The following is a 23,609-nucleotide window of genomic DNA, read 5'->3' as shown; positions in this document are numbered from 1 at the left end:
TATTTCAGTCATTTTATACATTAAAAGACCTATTTGCATCTAAGAAACATTTCTTCTGATCATTCTTACTTTCCGTTAGCTAGCTGTCCTAAAATATTTTTATTGCGTGTGATCGCGCAGACGATCCAAAAATATCTTTTTTGAAGATTTTTGTCTTGAATAAATATCTCAAATCTTAAAAAGCTGCAGGTAGGTGTAGCGTTTCAAGCACTGATTTAAGTTTCACAACCGATAAGACTAAAAATTATACACTGGAACTTCAAAAGGCAAACATAGGCCAGAACTGAGTTAAAAAAGGCAAACTTTTCCTTTAAATGGCGCCTCCTCAGATAATCGTTTAAACACTAATAATCAGTCAGTTCATGTAGTTTCCTGTCTTTATATTTCCATGTTTTACGCCGAGCTGAAAGCAACCCTTAGATTCAAATTAAGGACAATCCCCTCCGAGCTTCTCTGGGAAAGTGTTGGCAGCGAACTCAGGTGTATTTCCCCAGAAGTTGAGCCCACGGGTCNTTTCTCAACGTTCCCACCGCAGACATCGTGAGGCGCCTCCCGCCACACAGCAACCCTCATCCAACCCGAAGCTCTCACCCGCAGGAGGGGAGGCTTGTTTGGTTTTTTTTGTTTCACAGCACAGAAAAGCTGCGTGCGACAGCGGCTGCCTGTCGACGCCGCCGCTTACTGGCACTTCGGCGGGCGTTCGCCAAAGGCAGCAGAAGTGAAAGCAGAAACAGGATGTTAAGTATACAAAACCAACTCAGAAGGAAGTGCGATGGCGAGGAGCGTTAAAAATAAATTTGAAATCGGTTTCAAACAACACAAAGAAATCTGGAACGTGAAAACATTCTACGAGCCTTAAAATAAGAACAGAGTTATGTTTAATGATGAAAGTACTGCACTGCAAATAAATTCAGTTCATACAGAGATGTTTACAAGCGCTCGCTGAGGCAAATAACTCGATAAACGTGGATACGAACCAACACTGACCGTACCAATGCAGCTGAATTAGTTGTGTTCAGGTATTTCTTAGTATATTCCAACCATCGGGGTAACATTTAGCCCATTATTTAAAGAAATGTTAACCTGTAAGTACAGTACAGATGATGAACCTGAAGGTTTCAGGAATTCGTCTTAAAACGATGTAAAAACACGTTGCTTTACGTCATCATTTCTATTTAATTATGGCTGCAACCTTGGCTGAAACTTACCGTGACGCTGAGAACTCCCTGTGTTCGAATCAAAAACGCAATTAAAGGCCAAAAACGTTTGACTTTAACACGCAGAAAGGCATTCAAGTACACGAAGAGCACGCGGTTCAACGCCTCAAAACTGTGCAAAGCGTACAAAATAAAACAGAGGTACTTTATGTCCTTCAAATTACCCAAGTGCACAGTTCGAGCTGGGGTTTTTTTTTATGATCTGGATTTATGTTCCGTGCTTGCATTGACTGCGTTGGTTTTACGTTAAAGCGGTAAAACTCTACTGGCTACAGTCGTGACGTTACAAAGAAACTGGTCCATTTCCAAGCTCTGCCCACGTTCAGACATTCGGAGGCGTCCGGTCAGCCGTTTCAGACGCAGGAGGCGAGACTCAGCGTTCGGAGAGCATCCCCCCCCCGATCCTTTTATCTCCTCGAAGAGTCAAACTCTGGAGTTCAATAAGTTAATGAGAGAAAACCATTATTATGTCAAACGGACACATCGAGGTCTCTAGCTGCTTTTTACAAGATCAAACTCTAAAATTGTACGTTTCTGAGAAAAGGGCACCCGTGTGACTGGAGGAAAAAAAAAAGGCAAAATTAAAGTTGTTCGGACTTGGCAAACTGATGTGGAGATCCAGAAGAGTGAGGAAAAAAAAACAAACAAACAAACAAACAAAAAGCCCTCCCAAAGTGGATGCAGACGTGAGGCCGTGAGTTAGAAGCCCAGGGGGTGAGGGGACACCACCCCGCCGTTCTCCACCACCGCAGCAGAGACGGCGCTCATGTTGCTGAAGAGCTGCTTGGACCGGCCGGAGCGCAGCAGCTTCACGTCCCGTGTCACCCGCTCGTGGGCCTGCAGGGCGAAGAGGACAGACGGGGGTCAACGTCCGACGGCAACAAACGGCCTGAGACTTCCTGTCGGGTCGGACTAAAGGCCCCGTCCACACGGCCGCCAATATCTGACAGACATGCGCCCAGCTGCACCTGTCGGCCACATGCTCGTCGATTTGTTTTTTTTTAGGATCAGAGAAATGAAGATTTTTACCTCCACCGAGGAGGTTCTGTTTTCTGTTGCATTTGTTTGTCTGTCTGTGTCAAACTCCAGGCCTCGAGGCTCCGCTGTCCCCGGAGTTTTAGGTTTTTCTGCTCCAGCACAATGGATTCAAACGGTTTAATCACCTCCTCGCCAAATCATCAGGTTCTCCAGGAGCACGGCAACGAGTCGTCCATTTAAAGCAGGTGTTTTAAAGCGAGAACACATCTAAAACATGCAGGAGAGCGGCCCCCCCGAGGAATGGAGTTTGACACCCCTGGTGTAGAAGATTTCTCAAAAGATTAGGGACGGATTTTCAGGAAACAACAAACGTGCTACAGGGAATAAACTGATGAGGTTTTGGTGCATGTTAGCTTCATTGGTAGCTCTAAAATTGTCCCGAGGTGTGAGTGAGAGGGTGAATGGATGTCTCGTTTGTCTCCATGTGTCCCTGCGATGGACTTGTTACCTGTCCAGGTTGTCCCCCTGCCTCTCGCACAGTGACCGCTGGAGACAGACACCAGCTCCCCGCGACTCGGAAAGGAAAGAAAATTTCACAGGATTCCGAGCGGACAGTGACCCTATGTTTGCGCTCTCGGCGCGTTCTAGTTAGAAAATGGTTTCCAACGTGGAGCTTTTTGGTGTTTTCGTTTGAGATGCGGAGGTTTTGTGGAAACAACGATGCAGCGACCTGTTTTCTGTCCCCAGCGTCTCTCTGTTGGCTAAAAAAAAACCCAAAACAAAACAAAAACTGCATCCGGCCCCCGCCAAGGAGTTCTTAAATTGCCTCCAAACGTTTGTACGGGTTCTTAATTCCCTCGTTCTCATATTGCAGGAATTTTAAACAAGTTTGAAAAATGTTTAGAGCCCTCATTGCAGTTTGTAGAAATCGTAGCAAATTTTGGCCCAAATTCGGTTGGGACTTTGTGTTACTGTGTCAGTCAGTCAAGGCCAGACTTAGACGCCTTCCTGACGCCTCGGTGGGGTTTCTGAAGGGCCAACCCCCCCCTCGATGCCCCTTTGCGTCCTGACTAGAGGTAGTATCCGAGCCGAAATGATCGAAAGGGTAAGCTGGTGTTGAGGCTCAATGTGATAATGTGATGCAACAACCCGGTCACAGGATGAAACCACAACTAACAGGTTTATTACTGAGGGAGGATCGATGATGACTCACAGCAACTTTATATTTAGTTTATAAATGAGTCAACCACTAAAGGAATCACTAAACTTTGTTAATTAGTCAGGTTTTTAAAAAAAAAGATACAAAGGAGACTTCTGTTCTACGCCCCTTTAGGTTCCGCGGTGCTCCCTTCATTTCTGAAAGCTCACATGTGGGCGGGGCAACCGGATCCATCGCTGATTGATGACAAGTCAGAGGCAGCGTGAAGACGGACTGGGTTGTGCAGCCATTTTGTGAAAGAGCCTCCTGATTTGGAGTGAAAATTTTGCACATTTTCTCACATTTCTTTTCTTGTAACTGTCTCCATCTGGTCCCCAACGGTCCAGTAAGACGCTACTTTTAGTTCCCTTCCTTTTTTTTTTTTTTCCTGCGTCAGCCTCACTAAATCCCGTTTCTGTAAGGTGCAGAAATGGATAATAACTAAGATTATGAACGACATCAAGGAAGGAAAAAACAAAAAACGAGCAAACCTTCAGCGAAGCTCAGGATGTTGGTTTCGCCGCGTCGTTAAACGGAGGCGTTCTCACAACCCACCGGCGTGATGAGAGCCTTTCAGTGGGGTTTTTTGAAAACTGCTTTTAATCCGGTTAGAGATTTTGCTGTGCTTTTATAGGCCTCTTCATATATTTTCTGGTCTGACAGTAGAAAGCCTCATTTGTTTTAAAATGTGCTGTAGGAATAAAATAGTTTTTTTTTTTTTTTTTATGAACAGAGAAAAGAATTATGTTAAAAAAAATATTAAATGAACCGGTAAAGTAACAAAATACCCTGTTATGATATAAATAGGACTTTTGGTTCTTTTGAGAGGACACAAGATGTAAAAATGTCACTTTTGTGGGGGAGTCCCGTAAGTTTGAAAATGTCTCATTCACCTAACAGCTCAAAAATGCTGCTTTTTTTTTTTTTTTTTTTTTAAAAAGAGGGTCTGAGTTTCATCACTTCAGAGCAACAAAGAAAGAAGAAGAAGAAAAAAAGAAGCTGCCAGTTTTATATCTGATCACTGAAGCCCGTTTTGAGCAATCGGCCGAGTCGTGTCGCAATAAAACCACAGCAGAGCGATGACTTCAGATTTATGCAACTTCAAATGTTGTTTTTTTTTTTTTTTTTTGCTGGACCCATTTGTTAAGAACAAGCTGTTGCCGGGCTTTCTGAATATGAATGAGCATGAATATCAGTCGACGTCGTGTTCGCCTCACTCTCACATGACAAAGATACGAACGTGTGTGTGTGTATGTGAGTGGGTGTGTGTGTGTGTTGGGGGGGGGACTCACCTCCACACACCAGGTGTCACACAGCATCTTCTCGTGCCGGGCTGAGGCGTGGCTCTGACTCAGAGAGCGAGAAGCCCTGCAGACGGACGGAACAAACACAACCAGAGCGTCTCAGCTCAGCTCAGTGTAGGAGTTCGTGTGACAGAAAACAAAAATAAAGGGCCGAGTGGGCGTCAGAGACAGAGGCGGGGACGACCAAAACCCGCCGCGGCCCGCGCTCGCGCTCACGTACCTCGACAGGACCACCACCATGGCGTAGAGGTCGATGGCGCAATCCGCGACCCTCTTCAAAACGAACTGCTCGTCTGAAACGACAAGTCGACCTTTTAGTGCCTTCGTCAGAATGTCGAGCTGAAACTCGCTCTCGCCAAGTCTGAAGGAAACGAAGCGAGGAACCTTTTCCACCCGCTGAAACGCGAACGTACCGATGATTTTCTTGCCGTGTTTGACCAGCAGCTCCTCGGTGACCACTCCAAACTGCTCGATGGCTTGAACTGTCTGGAAGGAGCAGAAAAGCCCAAAAATCAAGAAGAAGAAACATCAAAGTGTTGTTTGCAGCAAAGAAACGAGGCCCTGTCAGCCTGTCAGACACCCACTCACTCAGCTTGTTGCTTTGGGGGGAAAATCCCTCGAATAAAAACCCAAAAGAAACGACTTCAATTGAAGAAACACAACATATTGATAATTTGCTGCCATGGAGATGTCGGCCGGCGCCAAATTATTATCACATACGTTACCAGTACTTCTACTTCAGTACTATCCAGTGTTTAATGACCTCCCTGGAGATTTGGTGAGGAATAAAATTTAAAGAAACGCCACAAAACTACGGCTGAGCAACATGTGGCAAATTCACTGGTGTCGCTGTACCGCTGTGTAAATATGTCTGCTTTCAGGAAGAACCAACCCATTGTTGTTTTAGAGCTACGTTATCTACCAGTTTTAGAATGAGAGCTGAAAATCAGACTCTTTTTTACTGGAGAATAGAAATTTTAAACAACGCCCTAAAACTAGAATTTGCCGCAAATTTATCAACGTCACAACATCCGGGACACGTGATACCGATACGGGAAATGTTTCTTTAAATTTCATTTTAAAAAATGAGCAATTATTGCTTCATGAGTACTTAACTGAGCTGAACTAAAGAAGTTTAAGAAACGCCTCAAAACTACAGCTGCACAGCATATTGAGAATTTATATCAGAAACTGATCATAAAAGCTGCAAAGAACTTCTTTGACTGCAATAAATCACAGGGTAAACACTTCCAAGTGTCCTTAATTCACGCTCTGCACGCGGAAGCACCTGAACTGTATTTAAAGTGCACAAGGTCAAACGACAGCGATCGACACGTAACAACAGACGCGTCAGGACACGGCGTTTCCCTAATGTGCTGCGGCCGTCCTTAAAACGTCAAAATTAGGCAAGTTTTTTTTAATTTTTTGTCCTGTTATGGCATTTTAGGCATATTAAATAGAGAAGATGGCTGCCTATGTGTGCAAGAACAGATCTGCTCTATGAAAAGGATCTCAAAATTGCCTTATTAACTTTATTGAATCAAGACTGCATCTAGCATTAGCCACATTGTTGTCATGGTAACCTGCTTGTATGACCTTCAACCATCAGGACTGTTTGAGTCTGTGTTTGAAGGTGTGTGCGTGTGTGTGTGTGAGGGGATGGGTGGGTAAGCATATCTGTAACAGAAAGACAGAAAGACTGACTGTAAAAAATAAAAAGGTGTGTTCATGTCATGTGGGTGTATCCGCGCGCCCGCACAGAGGTAGGTCGCCACCTCCGCCCGCCTTTACTGGCGAGTTCCATCGCCTCTGTGGGCGACGACACCCAATGGCCGAGATCACACCAAGTGAGACGGAGCGAGGACAGGGAGGCGCTGAACGTACCAGGTCGCCGCTCTGCGCCAGCTCAGGATGGATACTCCCCTGCAGGGTCAGCCCGGTGCTCAAGCCCGCCTTCCTGCAAAAAACAGAAGAAGGAGAAGAGAAGCGTTCAAAGAGCGCTGTCAACATCCACATCCATTTATTTGCTCCAGGTCAAAAAGAGCGTCTCGGTTTTGTGTTGCCCTGAGCTATCGACGTCCCCTGATTAAAGGAGCATCGATAACAAACAGAGAGGACCAAAGGTTTACAGATAAATCAGATTAGAGATAAAAGATGATCATTTTATCTACTTAGATGCTACAGGAAGGGTTTTAATTAGATTAGAATGAGGAAAAACAATGGTTTGTGTTTTAGATGTTGTCCGTAGACGAAGTGAACGTCCTGTTTTTTTTTTTTAACTCGTCATTAACGGACATCTGTGAACCACGCCTACAACCAAAGTGGACGTCCTCATCTCCTACCACCAGCCTGACAACCTCTGTCTCTACGACTCGGACACGAGGAGACAAGGAGAACAAGGCAGAGTTCGGCAGAGGAAAAGGCGACGCCACCTTTTGGCTCTCTTGGTCATCTCCCCCGCCAGCAGCCCGGCGTTGCCGATCGGGTTCTTCAGGGCCCTCTGCAGGCTCTTCAGGTGGTTACCGGCGTTCTGGACGGACGCAGAGACAAACAAGGGACGCTGCTGAGTGAATGGGGGTTTGAAAACGTTTCCACAAACTACGTCTTCCTCTCCTTTATTTAGGAGGGTTACAAAACAAGGCAGAAATGTTTACTTTCTTCTACAGAACTCAGAAAAATAAAAAAGAGGAAGTCTTTCCTTTTCAAAACGGCAAGATGTCGCTCGTCTTGTGAAAACGCACAGGAAGAACAGTTTGGTGTAAGAAAAAACAACAAAAGGACTTCCTCTATGCATTTTCAGACACACACAATCAGAAAACCACAATCGAGACAACTTCTGATTAGCTCATCATAGTACGGAGTTCTCGAGTTACCTGGAAGCCGTTAAGAGCCACAAACAGCCTCAGGATGTCGTTCGTTCCCTCGAAGATTCGGAAGATCCTCAGATCTCTCATCACCCGCTCCACCCCGGGGTCCTTCAAGACCGAAAACAGCAGAGCTCAAAACCGTAACAGAGCACCAATCAAACCTTTGACCCTCCGCTAAACATGGTGATGTTGGTTGAGATCAGCGCTCACAGCTAGAGAAACAAAACAAAACAAACAAACATGTGGTTCCCAAACTTTTCGGGTTTCAACCCACAAACTAAAAAGAGACTCGTGACGTCAGCTGGTTCTGGTTGAAGCAAACAAACGCTGGTAAAGAGCCTCGTTAACCAACAGACCGGGTGTTATTTATGACACTTTGTATCAGAACAAAGCGAATATGCCGCTGCTTATCTTTTCTAAAGTTAGTCTAATTTCCGTACATCTCCTCAAGACCCAAGACTTGGTGTTTGGTGACCCACAGTGGGGTCCCCCAGCCCCAACTTTGGGAACCACTGATCTAAAGGACGACAGTAATTGATGCTTTGTGCTCTGAAGAAAAACAAATTAAGGAATTGATGAAAATTTTTTTACTTTTAACTTGTATCAACTCTTACGCCCGTCCACACGACTCCAGTTATTGTTCAAACAGATATTTAGTCTTGTTTATTAAAAAAAAAGAACATTCTTAGCCTCGCTAAAGATCTTACCAAAATAATGGCAGCTCGTTTTTTGTTTTGTTTTTCCTCCCACACTGCCTCTGAGTTATCAGTTATCAGAACACTGAACGTTTTATCGTGACAGGATGAGGATAAAGCGAGACAGAAAAAAAAAATTAATCTGTAAAAACGGATCTATTGTTGTTTTGGTTTCCAGGGCTTCAGAGCGACGGAGGCCACGGCTGCTACATCCGTTCTCCACACGGAGAAAAGAGCAGCTTCTCCACTTTGAAAAGCTTGTAGACGGGAGGCCTTCGAAGGTTTGCTTGTATTCGCAAGTTTCACGTTGATAAGATCCGATAATGACGGCACACACAAGCTGAGATACGGTAATAAAAAAACTAAACAAAAAAAGGAAGAACGGCAGCTGTAAAAAGGGAGCTTTTATTTCAAGCCTTTTTTTTAAAAAAACTTTTACTCGAGGGGAACTTTTTAAAGCTACAGAGAAATGAAAGTCCAGAGGAGAGCACTTTTTTCTTCTTCTCTGGTGAACTGAAACCCTGAGTCAAAATGCACAACATGAGCAGAAATAAAAAAAAAAGGTACTTTTCTTCGCACCTCTTTTTTTTTTTTTAAATTTCGTGTAGAAGTGTGAAACCGTGACAGAAGCCACGTCGCTTTAAGCCGCTGCGCTTGGGCTCTCTGCGAAGCGTTGTGGGTCAAGATGGCGACGGAGCCTTTAAATAAAGCAGGTGGAGTCGGTGTCTGCAGGGTAAAAAAAAAAAAAAAAAAAGTCTGTTTCCACTGAACCCCGGCAGCACGTTTTCTGTCTCCACCTGATGCATTCTGGTTTATTTTAAGCGCGGCGACAGTTTTGGTTGTTTCCTCCTCAGCGTTCGCCCACACATCTCCGGCGAGCTCGCAGACATCTATTCTTCTGACCTTTTGTGTTTGTTTAGTTTTTCAAACTGAAGACACACACACACACACGAGAACCGGTTTCAGTCTTGCACGCTGCAGCGGTGACACAACGCCAACAGCAGGAAACGAGCGCCCGTTGTTGTTCGCGACTTCCCTAAAAACCGCAGAGCTGTTGCTCGGAGAGGAAACTGGACTGAAGGTCGCAGCGTCGTGACTTCGCTTCTAAGCAGGTTTATCGTTGAACCAGAACTAGAGGAATCGGCAAAAAAAATTTCGTAACATGGAGCGACACCGCGTGACACAGGGAGGAGGTTTTCCCAGGTGCTCAACCCTTCGAATGCGTCTTTAACGTTAGCGGGCCCAAATTTAACACCATAGTGGTCATCTATTACGGCAAACTTCGTATGTATTCATATCCATGTAAAGCCAGTTTTAAATGTCACTCTGTGGCTCCGTAGACCTTTAATCTGACAGTACACCACTTGTTTTCAGCAAAATAACTGCTTAAATTCACTCATATTCCCTATAGTGGAGATTATGAGTCTTATCTGAGTTTAATAATCTAATATTATAAATATTAGCACACCTACCAGAACATTTCCTTGTGTTTTTATACTTATTACGGATTGTGACATCTGTGGTGTTACAGGTCAAACCTGACCCAATTATCATAAAATCAACCTTAATTTTCTTAGATTAGCCTCATTTTTCACTCAGTGAAAAATAAACTAGAAACTGAACATTGAAACTACGGTATATGGTGTGTGTGTGTGTGTGTGTGTGTGTGTGTTGACATGCATGATCACAGTATGTGATTGTTTTTAGCTCTTTGCAGATGCTTTTCATGGGTGCCTTCCCGGTGCAGGATGCTGACGGGACCCAGGTGGGTTTTGTCGACGCGGACGCCCGTCTCTCTTCAACCTCGAGCGCGATCTTCTCAAAGATGGCGGCGCGTCTGGTCAGCCCCGGACTCGTTCCGACGAGGCCCTCCGTCGGTGCGTTGCATACCATAAGGGCATCTTGGCTACAAAACGTCACTTTTCTGGATTTGAAGTCGTCTCTCGGAACGCACGCATCATCTGGGTGCTCCTCTTCATCAGAGGCGTCTTCTTGTCCGGGGTCACGGCGAGCATCATCCTCCTCCTCCTCAGTGTCGCTCTCATGACCAAAGATACAACCAGCGGCCCCACAGAGAGCAGATCTCTTGCTCATGTTGATTGACGCGACCACAGAATGACATTGATAACATCGAACCCGAGCCCTTTTTGTCTTCCTGTGTGTGTGTGTGTGTGTGTGGTGGGGCAAACTGAGACCACAGTCATGCACGCTACAGTCAGTATTCTTCAGGGTCACATTAAACTCGTCACACCACAACGTCACTTTTTTTTGGTTTGTTTTTAAAGAGACCTCACCACGACGGACAGATCTCACGTTGCGTTAAAATGGCCTCCCGAGAACATCGCCAAGTCTCGCTCCAATAAAAACAAACGAGGAAGAGCAAGTTTCACACGCCTAAGCTTGAAAAAAACGGGTCAGAGTTCACCCAAACGCAACAGAAGGGTTAAAGTTCTGTTTTGCGTCGTCTCGTTTGAGTTTGGATCGTTAAAACGCGACCGGAGGGTTTGGTGATTCCCAAAGCCTCGCGGAGGAGGAAGCGCAAACAAAGACGAGCGGGTGCCGGGAATCCAGCCGTTATCCGACAATTTTTTTTTGCGGTCGATAAAACAATTCTCCCTCTGTGACATAATCTTGTTTTCATCAGGGCGTCTCATCTTACTGCTCCACCCGCAGTCCTAATATTGGTTCGGTTGGAATTGCCCGCTGATTCGGAGAGAGTTGTACTCTGAATAAACTCTGCTGAACCGCAACACGGTAAACAATGGCGGGAGGGTGGTTCGAACGTTCGATTCTGCTCGGTAGGACTCATTAAACCACGTTTGTTAGAGGGTCTGACTCTGGTGACCGCTCACCTTCATGAAACCCATGCCGCCCATGATCTGAATGCTCTCGTCGGTCACGGTCCACGCCGCCTCCTGGTAACAGAAAAACAAAAACGCAGATTTCAGCCAAGACCTTTCTCCGCTTTGTCCCAAACGTAAAACAGAGGTGAGGTAATCTAACTCGCTGTCTTTGGTCCTGTAGGAAAATTCAACAGTTCTGGTCCAGCATAAGAGAAGATCTTTTCTAATAACACTTAAGAAGCCTTCAGAAGAAGTGTGGAAACCACCTGTACAGATAAGGTCTGTCCTTGAATAGGTGTCGTTGGACTTTCTAACTAGCAAATTGCACAATAGAGAAAATATCTTTCATAATATTTGGGACCCCTTTATATTGTATACTAGTCTGGATATTTCTGCTATTTTTTCACGTAGCTTTAAATAATATGGCATTTTGTTCTGCCTCTTTCTTTTTTGCTTGTCTGCTTGTATTAAAATCCAGAAATAACCAATAAACATATATATATTTTTAAAAAAAAACAACTGTTTGATTGGACGCTGAAGATCAGCAGCAAAGCCTCGAGAAACGCGCCTCGTCTTTAGGCTTAAAACAGGACGAGGGGTGCGAGGCTGCTGGATTTCCTCGAGCACAGTTTGTCACGGCGGGAGAGAACGTCTGAGCCTCGGGCGGCTCCACGCGGCGACTTCGGTTCACGTCCTTACTGAGGCGAAGATCTTGCTGATGGCCGCTTCGATCTGAAACTCAGTCGCTCCGCTGTCCATGTTCCCGCTGATCATGTAGGCCATCGACTGCAGGAGACACACACACACACACCCCGGCGTGAATCACGGGTTAACGCTGTAAGACGATCTGTGCTAAACGACTTCAAATATTTGGCTTCTTGGGTTTCTGTAGAAGGACAAAACAAAGTTTTAATTAAAACTTTTACTTTCAAAAGAAGCTAAAATTACCGTTATACCAGAATAAAAAAGTCTTGCGCTACAAAATAAGAGCATGAGGCGGCAACAAAACGCTGCGGCTGGTGTCGGTTGATGGTGAATAGTTACTGGCAGTCCGAGGTAAAAGTTTCAGTGGTGATCGAAGCCGAAACGCAGCTGATTAAATCAGCCGAAGGGTTTCTGCAGAAATCAACCAGCCGACGGCGATTGCATATTTTTCCTTTTGCTTTTTTTCCTTTTACAGGAGATAAAATAATGTGTTTCTCACGTGTCTCTCGTGTGTCGGGAGCTTCTCCTTCCATTTCTAACTGGACAGCGTCACCAGCTGTACGATAACTACCGTATTTCTACGATAACTTTGCCCTCGGTAACATCGGTAATCCAAAAAGAGCCCCATAAAACCCCAAGAGTCATCAGAAGAAACGTTATTTAGGGCAGCCATCTTGGGAGCAAAAAGTTGCAGGTTGGATACCCTGCCGCGCCCAAACATCAGGGTATCCTTTGAGCAAAGGTACGTCTTCTCAACCTGCCTCCCAGCCGCTGCCGCTCCACCGCTGTGTTTCTGACAAGCGATTGGCCGAAAGCGGATAACGGACGTCATCGCTGTGTGTGAGAGAGACAACACACAGCACTTTCATTTGTTTGATTTATTTATTTATCTGGAGTTTGAAACATTTACAGCAGTTTTCTGCACGGCAAAGGTTTTAACCTATTTTGCATTCAGGTTTTGTGACCAACTGCACGTCTCAGTAACAAACGTTTGCAAAAACGTCCCTGTAACAAAACTGAAGCGGTTTCTGTGCTGAGGTTTTTTTTTTTATTATTCGAGGCGTTTAGTTGTGGTTCAAGTGGTTGATGGTAACTCGTAGCATATAAACAGCACGTATTTCTGAGGCGGGACCCTGATGGTCTGTTCATCCTGCTCTCCTCACCAGGCGAGCAGATTTCTTCTACTGTTTTGTTAGATTATTTAAAAAGGTAAAAAACATTATTAAAGATTAAAACATTATACATTAAAAGAGAGTCTGCAGATTCCAGAGAAAGACTGATGAGATCAAAATATCTGTAATTAAAGTTAAATATGATGAAAAGTACCAAAGCAACAAAAACCAAAAGTCCCAGCAGCCACCGCTCGGACGAGCTGAACGTGTTCACATACGAGCGGCTAAAACAGCTCAAAGGACGCAGAAGCAGCGAGGCTTAAAGAACAAAGAGGAAGGCGTCGGGCGCTCTGACCTCGGTGACGTACTGCAGCATCGCCATGCGGGCGATCTTCTCCTGGATGGCGCCGTAGGTGTGGATCTTGTTTCCAAACTGGACTCTGTTGGCGGCGTGATCCACCTGATGGAAGAGGGGGGAAACACGCGGTCACCATCGAGCGGCGAGTACCACCAGAAGCACACAAAGTGACCTCCGTGACCTCGAAATCAATAAAGATCACCCATGACCCCACGAGGCGTCCAGCCGCGCAGTTTGACACGATCAGTTTTAGAGCTCGGACAAGAAAAAAAACAAACAAACAACAAAAAAAAAAAAACGGGGGTCTTATTTTGTGAAAGCGTTTCTCAGACTGAGTTTATAAAAGTTTAAGATGTCGCACTTCCTCAAAAGTGCCAGACTGGAGCCAAACTTAACAGCTCTGTGTTTTTTTTTGTTTTTGTTTTTTTTAGTTTGGGTTTGAGTGCAGAAAGAGGAAGCTCGAAGAGGCGCCGGCTCGTTGGTTTGGGGACATTACTGAGCTGCAGAAATGTTCGATGACAAAAATAAAGAGCCACAAGATGTATAAATAGTCATCTTAAAACAAAACAAAAGATATTTTAGTTCCCAATTTGAACATTCTCGTATTTATTTGTTCAAGCAGCTCATTCCTGTCAGTAATTCTTTCTCCTGAGCATAAACAGCGTCTGTAGGAACCGCTGAACTGTATTTTTCACACTATAAGGCTCACTGTCAATGAATGGTCCATTTTAGAACCATTTTAGAACTTCTTACATATATAATGTAAGGCACAAACTGAAGGCTTTTAAGTGCGCCTTATAGTCCAGAAAATACGGCGGTTTAATAGAAAAATCGCAAAAAAACAAAACAAAACAAAAAATCCCTTTTATCCAGACTGACATATTTGCAGCTTGCATCAGAAATGTTTTAGCACAACAAGGCCAGTTACTTCAAGAACTAAAGTTTCGGTTGCTCCCTTCCAAATGATTTGGCAATTTGTTTCACGCCGGATGCCCTTCCTGCCGCACCCTGGGCTCCGAAAACCGGCGACCTCAGGATTACAAGACCGCGGCCCTGAGCGCCGAGCGACCGCAGCAAACTTTTACTTTTTCCCGAAACTTTAATTTCACTGACTCTGACGTCGCCTCTGCACTAAATACGTAAAAACTAAAAGGAGGAATGCCTATCGCCCGCCACCTTCCACGGCAGAGTTTTAGAAACTAAACCCCGCCCTATGAGCAGAAATGAGAGCTGTGGCCGTTTTGATCAAACGTCGAGATCTCCTTCAGCGCTCGGACTCCGAGCTGAGGATGACTCTCAGCTCACACCACACCATACTGAAGCTCAGGATCTGTAAAACTGACCGAGTCAGAGTAATTGTTGGGTTTGCTGTGGCGGCCATCTTAAATCGGTTTTATCTACCGATTACCGAGCGTTTCACTGAAATTCTGTCCAGTGGTTCACGAGATATTTTGCTAACAGACAGGCAAACATTTAGTTACAGTAAAATGAACGAAAGATCCAACGGTAAATCTTTTTTATTTCTTTTGGGGAAAAAAATAAAACGATCCATGTTGTGGTCGACTTTATCGTTTCTTGCTGAGCTAAACAAAAATATAAGAACAATAAGAAGCTGCAGGATCATCTGGTTTATGAGTGATGTAAGGTTTGATTATTTCAGTTTCGTTTTTATCTGAACAAACACCTGGAGGATGTTTGTAGGCATCTGATAAGATCTGTGAACGTTTTATTAAAAACACGAGACGCTTTAATTCAACCAGAAACTGAACTACAGGTTCTGTTTGTGGTCTGTAAATTATATATCTTAGAGAGAAATCTAAAATTGCGTTTCTGATTATGGTAATACGAGACTTCTAACGGGTTCATTCCATATTTGAGTGTTTTAGTCACACGACTGATTAGTTTAAGGTTTTATTCTGACGATGACGGTTCAGTGTTGACTGTTGCATCATAATCCAGACAGCAGAAAAAGGATTAAATCCAGGGTTGTTGTTTTTTTAAACGTCACAGTAAGTTTTGTGTTACACAGCACAACACGGCGCAGATCTTCCTCCTGTGAAGAAATAAGACTCTTCGAGGCAAAGCAAGGCGTCGCAGAAACCACAAAGAGAGACTGAATGTCGAGCGGCTGCTACTTCAGCAGAAAACGGACCGCAGTGAGGTTCAGGCAGGGAGGGGGGCGGAATTTCCCACCAGCTCGCAAGCGAAGGAAATGCAAGACCGAAACTAACGAGGTGCGACAGAAAAAAAGAAAGAAAAAAAAAAACAAAACACCTGACACAAGCGACTCGACTCAGCGTTTGGGAAACCCGACAGCGCATAAAGGAACTGAGGTGGCGGCGAGCTTCAGGAGAAGAGCTCGGCCCCCTCGGCGCCCGTCGCACTCACGGCCTTGGCGATGACGCTCTTCATGGTGCCGGAGAGGGCCGCCGCCATCCCGAAGCGCCCGTTGTTCAGGATGTTCATGGCCACCTTGAAGCCTCCTCCCACCTCGCCCAGGACGCAGTCGGCCGGCACGCGGACGCCGTCGAAGTACACCTCGGCCGTGTTGGACGCCTTGATGCCCATTTTCTTCTCCGGGGGGCCACTGGGGAGGAGAATAAAAAAAATCAATGAATACACAAATAGATAGTTAATGTGAAGGAAGGAACAAAAAGAGCGAGCGCTGACTTCGTCACTCCTCCGAAGCTCCTCTCCACCACGAAGGCAGTGATCTTCTCCGTGGTCTCTCCGGTTCTCGGGTCCTTCACGGGCGTCTTGGCGAAAACGGTGAAGATTTCGGCCAAGCCTCCATTGCTGTCGGGAGAAACCAAAGGTTAAAAGGTTAAAAACAACAGTTTGTGGTGCGGCGCTGCCCTCTAGTGGCGACCCGCCTGAACCGACCTGATCCAGATCTTGCTGCCGTTCATCGTGTAGTACTTCCCGCAGGGCGAAGGGACGGCCGTGGTTCTGATGGAGGCGGCGTCGGAACCGCTGGCCGGCTCGGTCAGGCAGAAGGCAGCGATGTGCTCCCCTGGAGGGACACAGACGAGAGGTAGGAACCTCACGAACCTAAAACCCGGTTCGCCGCTCGCTCGGATCCAAAAAGCTGCCGTTTCACCACATTAGGCCTGGGTCTCGGCTCCATAAGGACTCCCAGTCTTAAACGGAGGGTGAAGATACCAGGAGAGCCGCTTCACATGAGAAGCAAATTGTTCCTGAAACCCTGATTGGTTTGGTCTCTTCAGATAATTTGTTGTCCATTATAAAAAAATTTTTTAAAAAAACATTCAGTTTTAAAGCTCAAGGAGGCATCAATTGGCTATTTTTGTAATCTCTTAAATTAATCTCGATCAACAGTTTGCTATTTTTGGTCTTAACTCAACTCTGACCTGTGAATCATTTCAACATAAAGCTCCTAAACTCAAGGGATGAGCCTGTGCTGTGTCAACACGACGGACGACAGGGGTGTAGTAAGATCTGGTGACATTAAACCGTCACAAGATTCGTCTTCGAGCGAGAAGCCGCCCTGAGAAGCACGATCAAGCTGCAGTCAGCACGACGTCATCGGTAATCGTTAGCACAAATTACTTATCGCTGTAATTTGTCCACTCTGAAGCCGAGAAAAACAAAGTTTGGACCTTTCGTTAATTCGTTCGAGCTGATCGGGTCCACCGAGAGTCTCCTCCCGCGCTCCTCGCCAGCTGTTCAAACACATCTGTGTTCATCGTTCAGAGCAACTTGTCTCTGTGATGAAAATAACAATGTTTTAAAAGAACGGCAGGCAATGGAGTTCCACTCTAATGTCCCCCTTCAGTTTCCACGACTCAGACGGAGTCCTGTCGGATCGCACCTCCAGGCTCGTTCACAGGACACCTCAGGGGGGGACTCAGACGCCGAACGGACCGAGGCGTCGAGGCCAACCCGCCATAAAGCGTTGTAGAAATGGAGCCGAAACAGTCAACATGTGAAAAGGTAGGCTTGGCGAATGAACAATGTGACCCCCCCCAAACTGAGGCGACGGTGCGCCTTTCTTTATATAATAAAATATCCGTTCACCCTAAAACAGCGAGGCCCCCGTCCCTTCTCTATATGTTCTTAATCTGTTAAATAAACGACGCATGGCAGCGCTGTAGCTAACTGGGTGAGACAGTGATCGAGCTAATTCATTCATTCATTTGTTCATTTCTCAACTCAGATGATGTAAAACATTTTCTGAATTTCTGGCACCTTCCTCTGCTCTGCTCAGGTGTGAAGGAATAATCTGAAAATTTACAGCCAATCAGAGCGATTCCTCAGGTTCAGTTCCAGGAAGTTAAACTCAGGACTTTCTACTGCTGCCTGGTTAAGAACTGGATTCATTTAGACCCATTCTGAGGATCAGTTCTCAACAATAAATTGGTAAACAGTAGACTGATTTTAAAAATCCAAATTGTGTTGGATTTGTCTTTAAAAGATGGATCGAATGGTATCAGAACATGTTGTGTTTGACGAGGTTATAAAAACCAGGAGGCCTTGCTAACTAAAATACTGGTCTATGCGCCCATTTTTGCAGAACAGTTTTATGAAGGAGGCTACAGATACAGAGTGAAGAGTTGGCATCTAATTCTCATTGAGGGCTGGACTGATCAGAATTACAAAAAAGTTTGGCCGCTTGGAAGGAAGATATAATTAAATGAGAAGATCCCTCTCAGTGCCGTTCACCCAAATTAAAAACCAGCTGAGGCTTTTCTAACCTGTGGCCAGTTTGGGCAGGTACTTCTCCTTCTGTGCCTTGTTCCCAAAAAGCAGAATCCCCTTGAATCCAATGGACTGGTGAGCCCCCAGCGTGATGCCAACACCCAGGTCCTCCCCGCCAACGATCTCCACCAGGCGAGCGTACTGAGGGAAGAGCAGACGTCACTGAACCGACCCGCCTGAAGCGGCGCCGTTCGCAGAGGTGCGAACCGAAGCGGCCGGCCGCACCTGGGTGTTCGAGAGGCCGAGGCCGCCGAGGTCAGCCGGAACCTGCAGACCGAAGGCCCCCATCTCCTTCAGGCCCTCCATGGTGTGGTCCTCCACCTTCTCCAGGGCATCGTTCTTGGCGGCGTCGTTCACCTCCTGTTGACGCGGCGGGGAAACGGACTAGTTTAAAACCGAACTGGGAATGATGAAGATGCGGCGGATCTGTTCGACCCCACCTCGAAAAACTTGCCGACTGGCCCCACGAGCTCCCGGAGGAACTGCTCCTGCTCCTCGCTGAGGGCTACAACACAAACAGAGGCCGTTTCACTGACTGTTTTCCCGGTTTTCCGAAAACTCTCCGTGAAGAAGGCGAGTCACCTTTAGGGAAGGGAAACACTTGAGCTGTGGCGATCTGCCCCTTGAACATGTTGACAGCAAAGGACTGAGATTCCTGTGGAAAAATACAAAATCAAAACACATAACTTTCGTTTTATTCACGTCTGTTCTTACCGCTTTGCACATCTGCCTTTGCCGACATGTGCCGCTGTGATATTTTCCACTTTAACGTTAATAAAAACGAAGAGAAATGAAGGGGAAACGCACAGCGGCAGCCGTCTTCTTCTCCACTTTCGTCGCAGCGTCGCTCCCGACCGCCGCTGGCTTCTCCAACACAGCCTGAAGACAAACGGGACGGAGGAGAGAAATCAAGCTCCGGCAAAAAAAAAAACAAGGAGTGACACGGTGGGAAACATGCTCAATGTCCGATTAAGCTAATCAGCGATCCGACAGGACACATGCAGAGAGAGTCAGTGAGTTCAGAGCCGAAGGAGAAGGTTCTCCTGTTTCTGTTTTAGGTGAGACTCCAGAGAGTTTAATTCATGACAAACATGATCTCAGAGCTCAAAGCAGAAATGCAAACATTTCTAATAAATCTACTTTATTTACAACCAGATTCAGTATCGAATGAGGTTACATCCAGTCCTGAACGCACACAGTTTTGTGCCTTTTATTAACTTTTTTATTTAACCTTTAAAAAACAAAAAAAACAGGCAAGACATTGAGAACAGTTTCTTATTTACAGTGTCTGCGAATGTTGGATCGTGACTCATAATCCTAGTTTAATTAGCTGCCTTAACATGAAGCTTTGTTTCATTATGTTTATAACTCTAAAACATTAACTCAGAGAATATGACTAAGATGGTGTCTTTCTGTCTCCACATGTTAATTACCTTCCCAACTCATCTCATGTCTTCAACATGGAATATTATATCGTCCACACAAGAATAAAAAAAACACAATTAACTTGTTGTTCTCCTGCACCGAACACCTTTTACTGTTTGTGTGACAGGATGTTTGTACAGATCATAAGTTAGTGCTGCTGATTGCATCCATAATATTAAAAAAGTGTAACAAATAGCTTTACTTCACTCGCAGCAGAGTATTATGACTTACAGAGTAATAATATATAAGGCTGATTAAAATCATTGTGGAAAAAAGGGGTTTTATTCAATTTTGATTAGCATTTAAAACATTTATAAGGCAGAAGCTGGATGTATTTCTCAGCAGAATTACTTAAAACGTGTCAAAACATAAATAAATCATTTGATATTTATATTTGACAGCAGCTAGCTTTAAATTTCACCTTGCTTTTATCTTTAATTATTGTTTAAACACGAATGCAGTTGCTATTTTTTTACTTGAAATAGTATATAGTAAATAGTATAATATGGATATTTCACATTTTAGGAGTTACATGTTGTTCAGACAAACCCAGCTTGGCCAAATGGACGAAGTGTCACAGACATTTATGGTTTTGATGAATGTATATATAAAACTCAGCAGCAGTGTTTGTTTTGTTGTGAACTTTAACCTGGAAAACTGTAATGTCACCTTTAATGACGGTCACGTGACCAGTGAACTTTACCCCACTTCAACACATACGGGAGGGAGGTGTGACGTCATCCGCACCCAAAACAGCCAGCAGAACCGCCGACATGATGCCAATAACTCACATATAAAGCCTTTATGTTACATTATAGTTTATTATCTTCTTACCTGGGCAGCCTGGCTGGCGTACAGGCGACAGTTTGACACGGAAAGCACCGCCCCGGCCTGCCGCTGACTCCTGCAAAACCCCAAACAAACCACTGGTTTGTGCTTCATTCTTTAAAAATATAAAAACATAAAGCTTTAAAAAAAACATCGAACTGCTCACCCTGAGAGGACGGGAGAAGTCCTGAGAATGGAGCCGCACAGGGCGGAAGACCGGCTCACCTTACGAAGCAGCATGGTTTTACCTGCTTTTTGCCCTGAAAGATAATTCACACGGTGCTTTTGTTTATTTTTAGGTCCACGGTTTTCCGACGCAAACGCAAAAGGCGGCTAACTTTCGGCAGTTATTTTATTTAACGTCCGTTTTCCTAACCCGACCCGGTTCGACCCGAACCGGTAAACTCTTCGTACAAAAAAAGAGTAACCGAGGCGTTTAAACGCGACAGAAACGGATTAAGAGACAGACCTGAACAAATAAATACCGATACGTCCCAATAAATCCGAGTATTCACACCGTCACTTACCTGCTTCTTGTTTATCAGCCGATTATTATGTTGATTTTTTCCTTCCTCCGTCTTCTTCTGCTCAGAAAACGCGGAGTATCTGTTGCTGTAGATTTTTATTGAGCGCCCCCTGCTGTTCGTCTGTAGAACGGCTCGAGCCAATGACGAAGCCCCGTCGGAGCCGCGGTGCATTCTGGGACTTGCAGTTTGACACAAATAACTACTTTGTGCCGTTCTAGCCGTTCACATATCAAAATGTTAAGCTCGTTACGGGTGCTATGACTTTAGTTATACTTTCTAAATATTAGTTTTATTTGCAAAGATTTCTCCCTAGAAACAAAATGTCATCACTTCTCTTATTTCAAAAACATTGGTTGTTTTTCATTTGTTTCAGCACTTTTTTTTCCTTGTCTTAAAAATTACTTTTTAGCAACTTTTAAGTTTTAGCTGGCCTCTGCTTCTATTTAGCTTCTGTACCGTGCATGTTGCGATCTGTAGTTTAACACAAATGAAAAGCTTTTGTTAAATGACATATTCTAGAGAACATGCATTCTCTAGAACATATTCTAGAGCAGGGGTGTCAAACTCCATTCCTTGAGGGCCGCTCTCCTGCAGGTTTTAGATGTGTTCTTGCTTTAAAACACCTGGTTTAAATGGATGACTTGTTGCCGTGCTCCTGGAGAACCTGATGATTTGGTTAGGAGGTGATTAAACCATTTGAATCAGGTGTGTTGGAGCAGAAAAACCTAAAACTCCCAGGACAGTGGCCCTCGAGGCCTGGAGTTTAACACCCCTGTTCTAGAGAATAAATGGAATTGCTTTCCCCCCCTATTATTTTCTTCTGGTCAGAAAATGCTGAATATCCGTTGTAGTGCTACATTAGCACCCCCTGCTGTGCATTTGTAAAATAGGTCCTGGGCCTAGTTGGAATCTGTAGTTCAAAGATATAAAGTTACTTAACTTAAACAAAAAAAATATAATCTGAGACACAGTAAAAATGTTTAGAATTGCTGAAGCAATATAAATGCTTTTTAACATTCGTACACAAAGTGTTTCTGATAGGAGAGGAACTCCATCACTCTCGGAGTCGAGCCGCTGCTCCTCAGCACAGAAAAGAAGAAGTTAAGGTGGTTCCAGGATCTGATTAGGATTAGGACGTCTTTCTGGGCACCTCCCTTAAGAGCAAGGGTCCCAAACCACTGAACCAAGGACCAGTACCAGGCAACACGGGAGTGAAAACTTTCTTTCTTCCTGTGCTTGACTCAGTCGGTTTTCTGAGCACGTCCCAGTCGGAGGAGAACCCCGCTGCAGACCTCGAATTCCTTGGAGGGATTTCTATCCTTTCACGCCTCGGAACGTCTCGGGGATCCTCCAGGACGAGCTGCAGGGCGTCCCCTCCACAGCCTGACCTCAGCTAAGCGAAGGAAAACAAGCGGATGGGTGACTCCTCCGCGATTAAAACGACCAAACCTGAGCGGTAAGCTAGTATCAAATTTATTCTCAAAGACACAAACAAAAAGGTGGCAACATGAAATCGAACAAAGCGACACGGTCAATGTGTTTCTGAAATGTTGACTCTTCATTTAGCACCTTTATAGTTGGGTTATACATGATTCGTATAGTCACTCGTACAAAAAAACAAAAAAAAAAAAATGAAAAGGGTGAATAATGTGAGTCAGTAATATAAAAATGGAGCACGAGAAGCTGGAACATTCGGATCACAGTAAGGAAACACACTGCACGTAATCAATAAGTACCACGATCAGCGTCTTCTCCACTCGAGTACCATCAAACCTCCGCAGTCACATTCAGGAAATCATGGCACCCCTTCACAATAAGAGTTTTTTTTTGTTTTTTTAAGATTACCACACCTATGGCAGTGATATCTGAACACAAGTTCCCCTGACAGTTTTGGACCTGTTATCTTTTCACATTCGAATTTGCTCTTTACATCGGAGTGGTAATATTTATGTACAGAGGAGGAGTTCATTGTCAAACAACGTGTTTATGTACCCGGAGCGTTCAGATCGTCTCTTCAAAATAAAACCAAAAAGACAAAAAACAACAAAAAGAGTAAGGCACTCAATGCACTCATGTACGGGACCAAACTTCATGCGGGATTGGATCCTTTCGGAGCTCTCTGGCGCCCCCTGGTGGTTCCTGGGCGGGCAGATCTGAGATCAGTGTCTGGTCTGGGATGGTGCTTCCCCGGATAAAAACATATAACAGACTGAGGGATTGTAAGAAGCAGGGACTTTTATTGTGATCCTAATTAGGTTTTTGAGTAAAAACAGACATTTCTGCTCTGATTCTATCCTGATGAGTCTTTCTGAACCAACAAAGATGACCGTTTTTAGACTCGGTCCGTCAGGTCATATTCCACGTTAGCTGTATTTGAGTTTCCTTTGCCGCTTTAAACCCTGTTTTCACCTCGTTTGTAACACGAGCCCTGAATCCGACAGACGCTCGGCAGCTTGTCCTCGTCGCTACATGACGTCCACGAAGAACTCGCTGGGGTTGCCCATGGCCAGGTGGAAGGACTGGCGGGACGCAGTCAGCTCCGGGGGCACCGAGCCCAGGTCGCGGGTGGGCGGGGCGCCGGGGGGCCCCCCCGGCGTGGAGGAAGGAGGCTGGGGCAGGGCCTGGTGCATGGCCGCCGCCGCCGCTGGCAGCTGCTGCAGGGTGTGGGCGGTGGCCATGGCTGGGTGCGGGTGCTGGGGCACCATCATCACCATCATGGGGTTGTACGGCAGGATGCCCGGCGGGTAGGGCGACATGTGGGGGGGCTGCGGCAGGCGGTGGTGGTGCGAGCGCTGCGAGGAGGTGTGGCTGTGCTCGCTGGGGGCGGACGAAC

General features: G+C 45.3%; 2 protein-coding genes and 2 long non-coding RNA genes across 6 annotated transcripts in view; 2 read left to right on the top strand and 2 right to left on the bottom strand.

The window, feature by feature from the left end:
* Nucleotides 1-855: 855 nt before the first annotated feature.
* acadvl (acyl-CoA dehydrogenase very long chain) lies at nucleotides 856-20,919 on the bottom strand. The gene is made up of 21 exons (XM_017426247.3): nucleotides 20,777-20,919; nucleotides 20,416-20,509; nucleotides 20,256-20,325; nucleotides 18,804-18,875; nucleotides 18,579-18,651; nucleotides 18,437-18,501; nucleotides 18,222-18,356; nucleotides 17,993-18,137; nucleotides 16,161-16,290; nucleotides 15,948-16,073; nucleotides 15,666-15,864; nucleotides 13,275-13,379; nucleotides 11,802-11,888; nucleotides 11,112-11,174; nucleotides 7,571-7,672; nucleotides 7,130-7,227; nucleotides 6,582-6,654; nucleotides 5,111-5,183; nucleotides 4,918-4,990; nucleotides 4,686-4,761; nucleotides 856-2,054 (listed from the first exon to the last, which is right to left on the bottom strand). The coding sequence occupies exons 2-21, from the start codon at nucleotides 20,487-20,489 to the stop codon at nucleotides 1,917-1,919; spliced, it is 1,977 nt and encodes a 658-aa protein (XP_017281736.1). The 5' UTR covers nucleotides 20,490-20,509; nucleotides 20,777-20,919; the 3' UTR covers nucleotides 856-1,916.
* LOC119617170 lies at nucleotides 8,927-10,630 on the top strand. Of its 2 annotated transcripts, none has more exons than XR_005233367.1 (2): nucleotides 8,927-9,462; nucleotides 9,950-10,630. It is a non-coding gene; the product is annotated as an uncharacterized LOC119617170 (long non-coding RNA). The 2 variants fall into 2 exon arrangements; XR_005233366.1 differs by having other exon boundaries at nucleotides 8,947-9,462; nucleotides 9,967-10,630.
* Nucleotides 16,174-18,951, top strand: LOC119617171. 2 transcript variants are annotated; one of them, XR_005233368.1, is made up of 2 exons: nucleotides 16,174-16,311; nucleotides 17,074-18,951. It is a non-coding gene; the product is annotated as an uncharacterized LOC119617171 (long non-coding RNA). The 2 variants fall into 2 exon arrangements; XR_005233369.1 differs by having other exon boundaries at nucleotides 16,287-16,826.
* Nucleotides 20,920-22,231: 1,312 nt separating the features above from the next.
* Nucleotides 22,232-23,609, bottom strand: part of dvl2 (dishevelled segment polarity protein 2) — a 23,033-nt gene continuing 21,655 nt past the window's right edge. Inside the window, exon 16 of the mRNA XM_037976563.1 lies at nucleotides 22,232-23,609. This exon is cut by the window's right edge and continues 26 nt beyond it. Within this exon, the coding sequence (XP_037832491.1) occupies nucleotides 23,242-23,609 (368 nt within the window). The 3' untranslated portion in view covers nucleotides 22,232-23,241.

The sequence above is a fragment of the Kryptolebias marmoratus genome, linkage group LG7 (assembly GCF_001649575.2).
Source record: "Kryptolebias marmoratus isolate JLee-2015 linkage group LG7, ASM164957v2, whole genome shotgun sequence".
NCBI classification, from domain to species: domain Eukaryota; kingdom Metazoa; phylum Chordata; class Actinopteri; order Cyprinodontiformes; family Rivulidae; genus Kryptolebias; species Kryptolebias marmoratus.
Note: the sequence above shows the minus strand (reverse complement) of the source record. Positions and strands in the feature narration are given on the sequence as shown.

What these genes read in the sequence shown, in the direction of transcription:
- acadvl (XM_017426247.3), bottom strand. Translation starts at nt 20,489, where the DNA reads ATGCTGCTTCGTAAGGTGAGCCGGTCTTCCGCCCTGTGCGGCTCCATT. An exon ending in ACTTCTCCCGTCCTCTCAGG is followed by an intron (nt 20,326 to 20,415) that starts GTGAGCAGTTCG and finishes GGGGTTTTGCAG; the next exon opens with GAGTCAGCGGCAGGCCGGGG. An exon ending in TGGCTCTTAACGGCTTCCAG is followed by an intron (nt 7,228 to 7,570) that starts GTAACTCGAGAA and finishes GCGTCCGTCCAG; the next exon opens with AACGCCGGTAACCACCTGAA.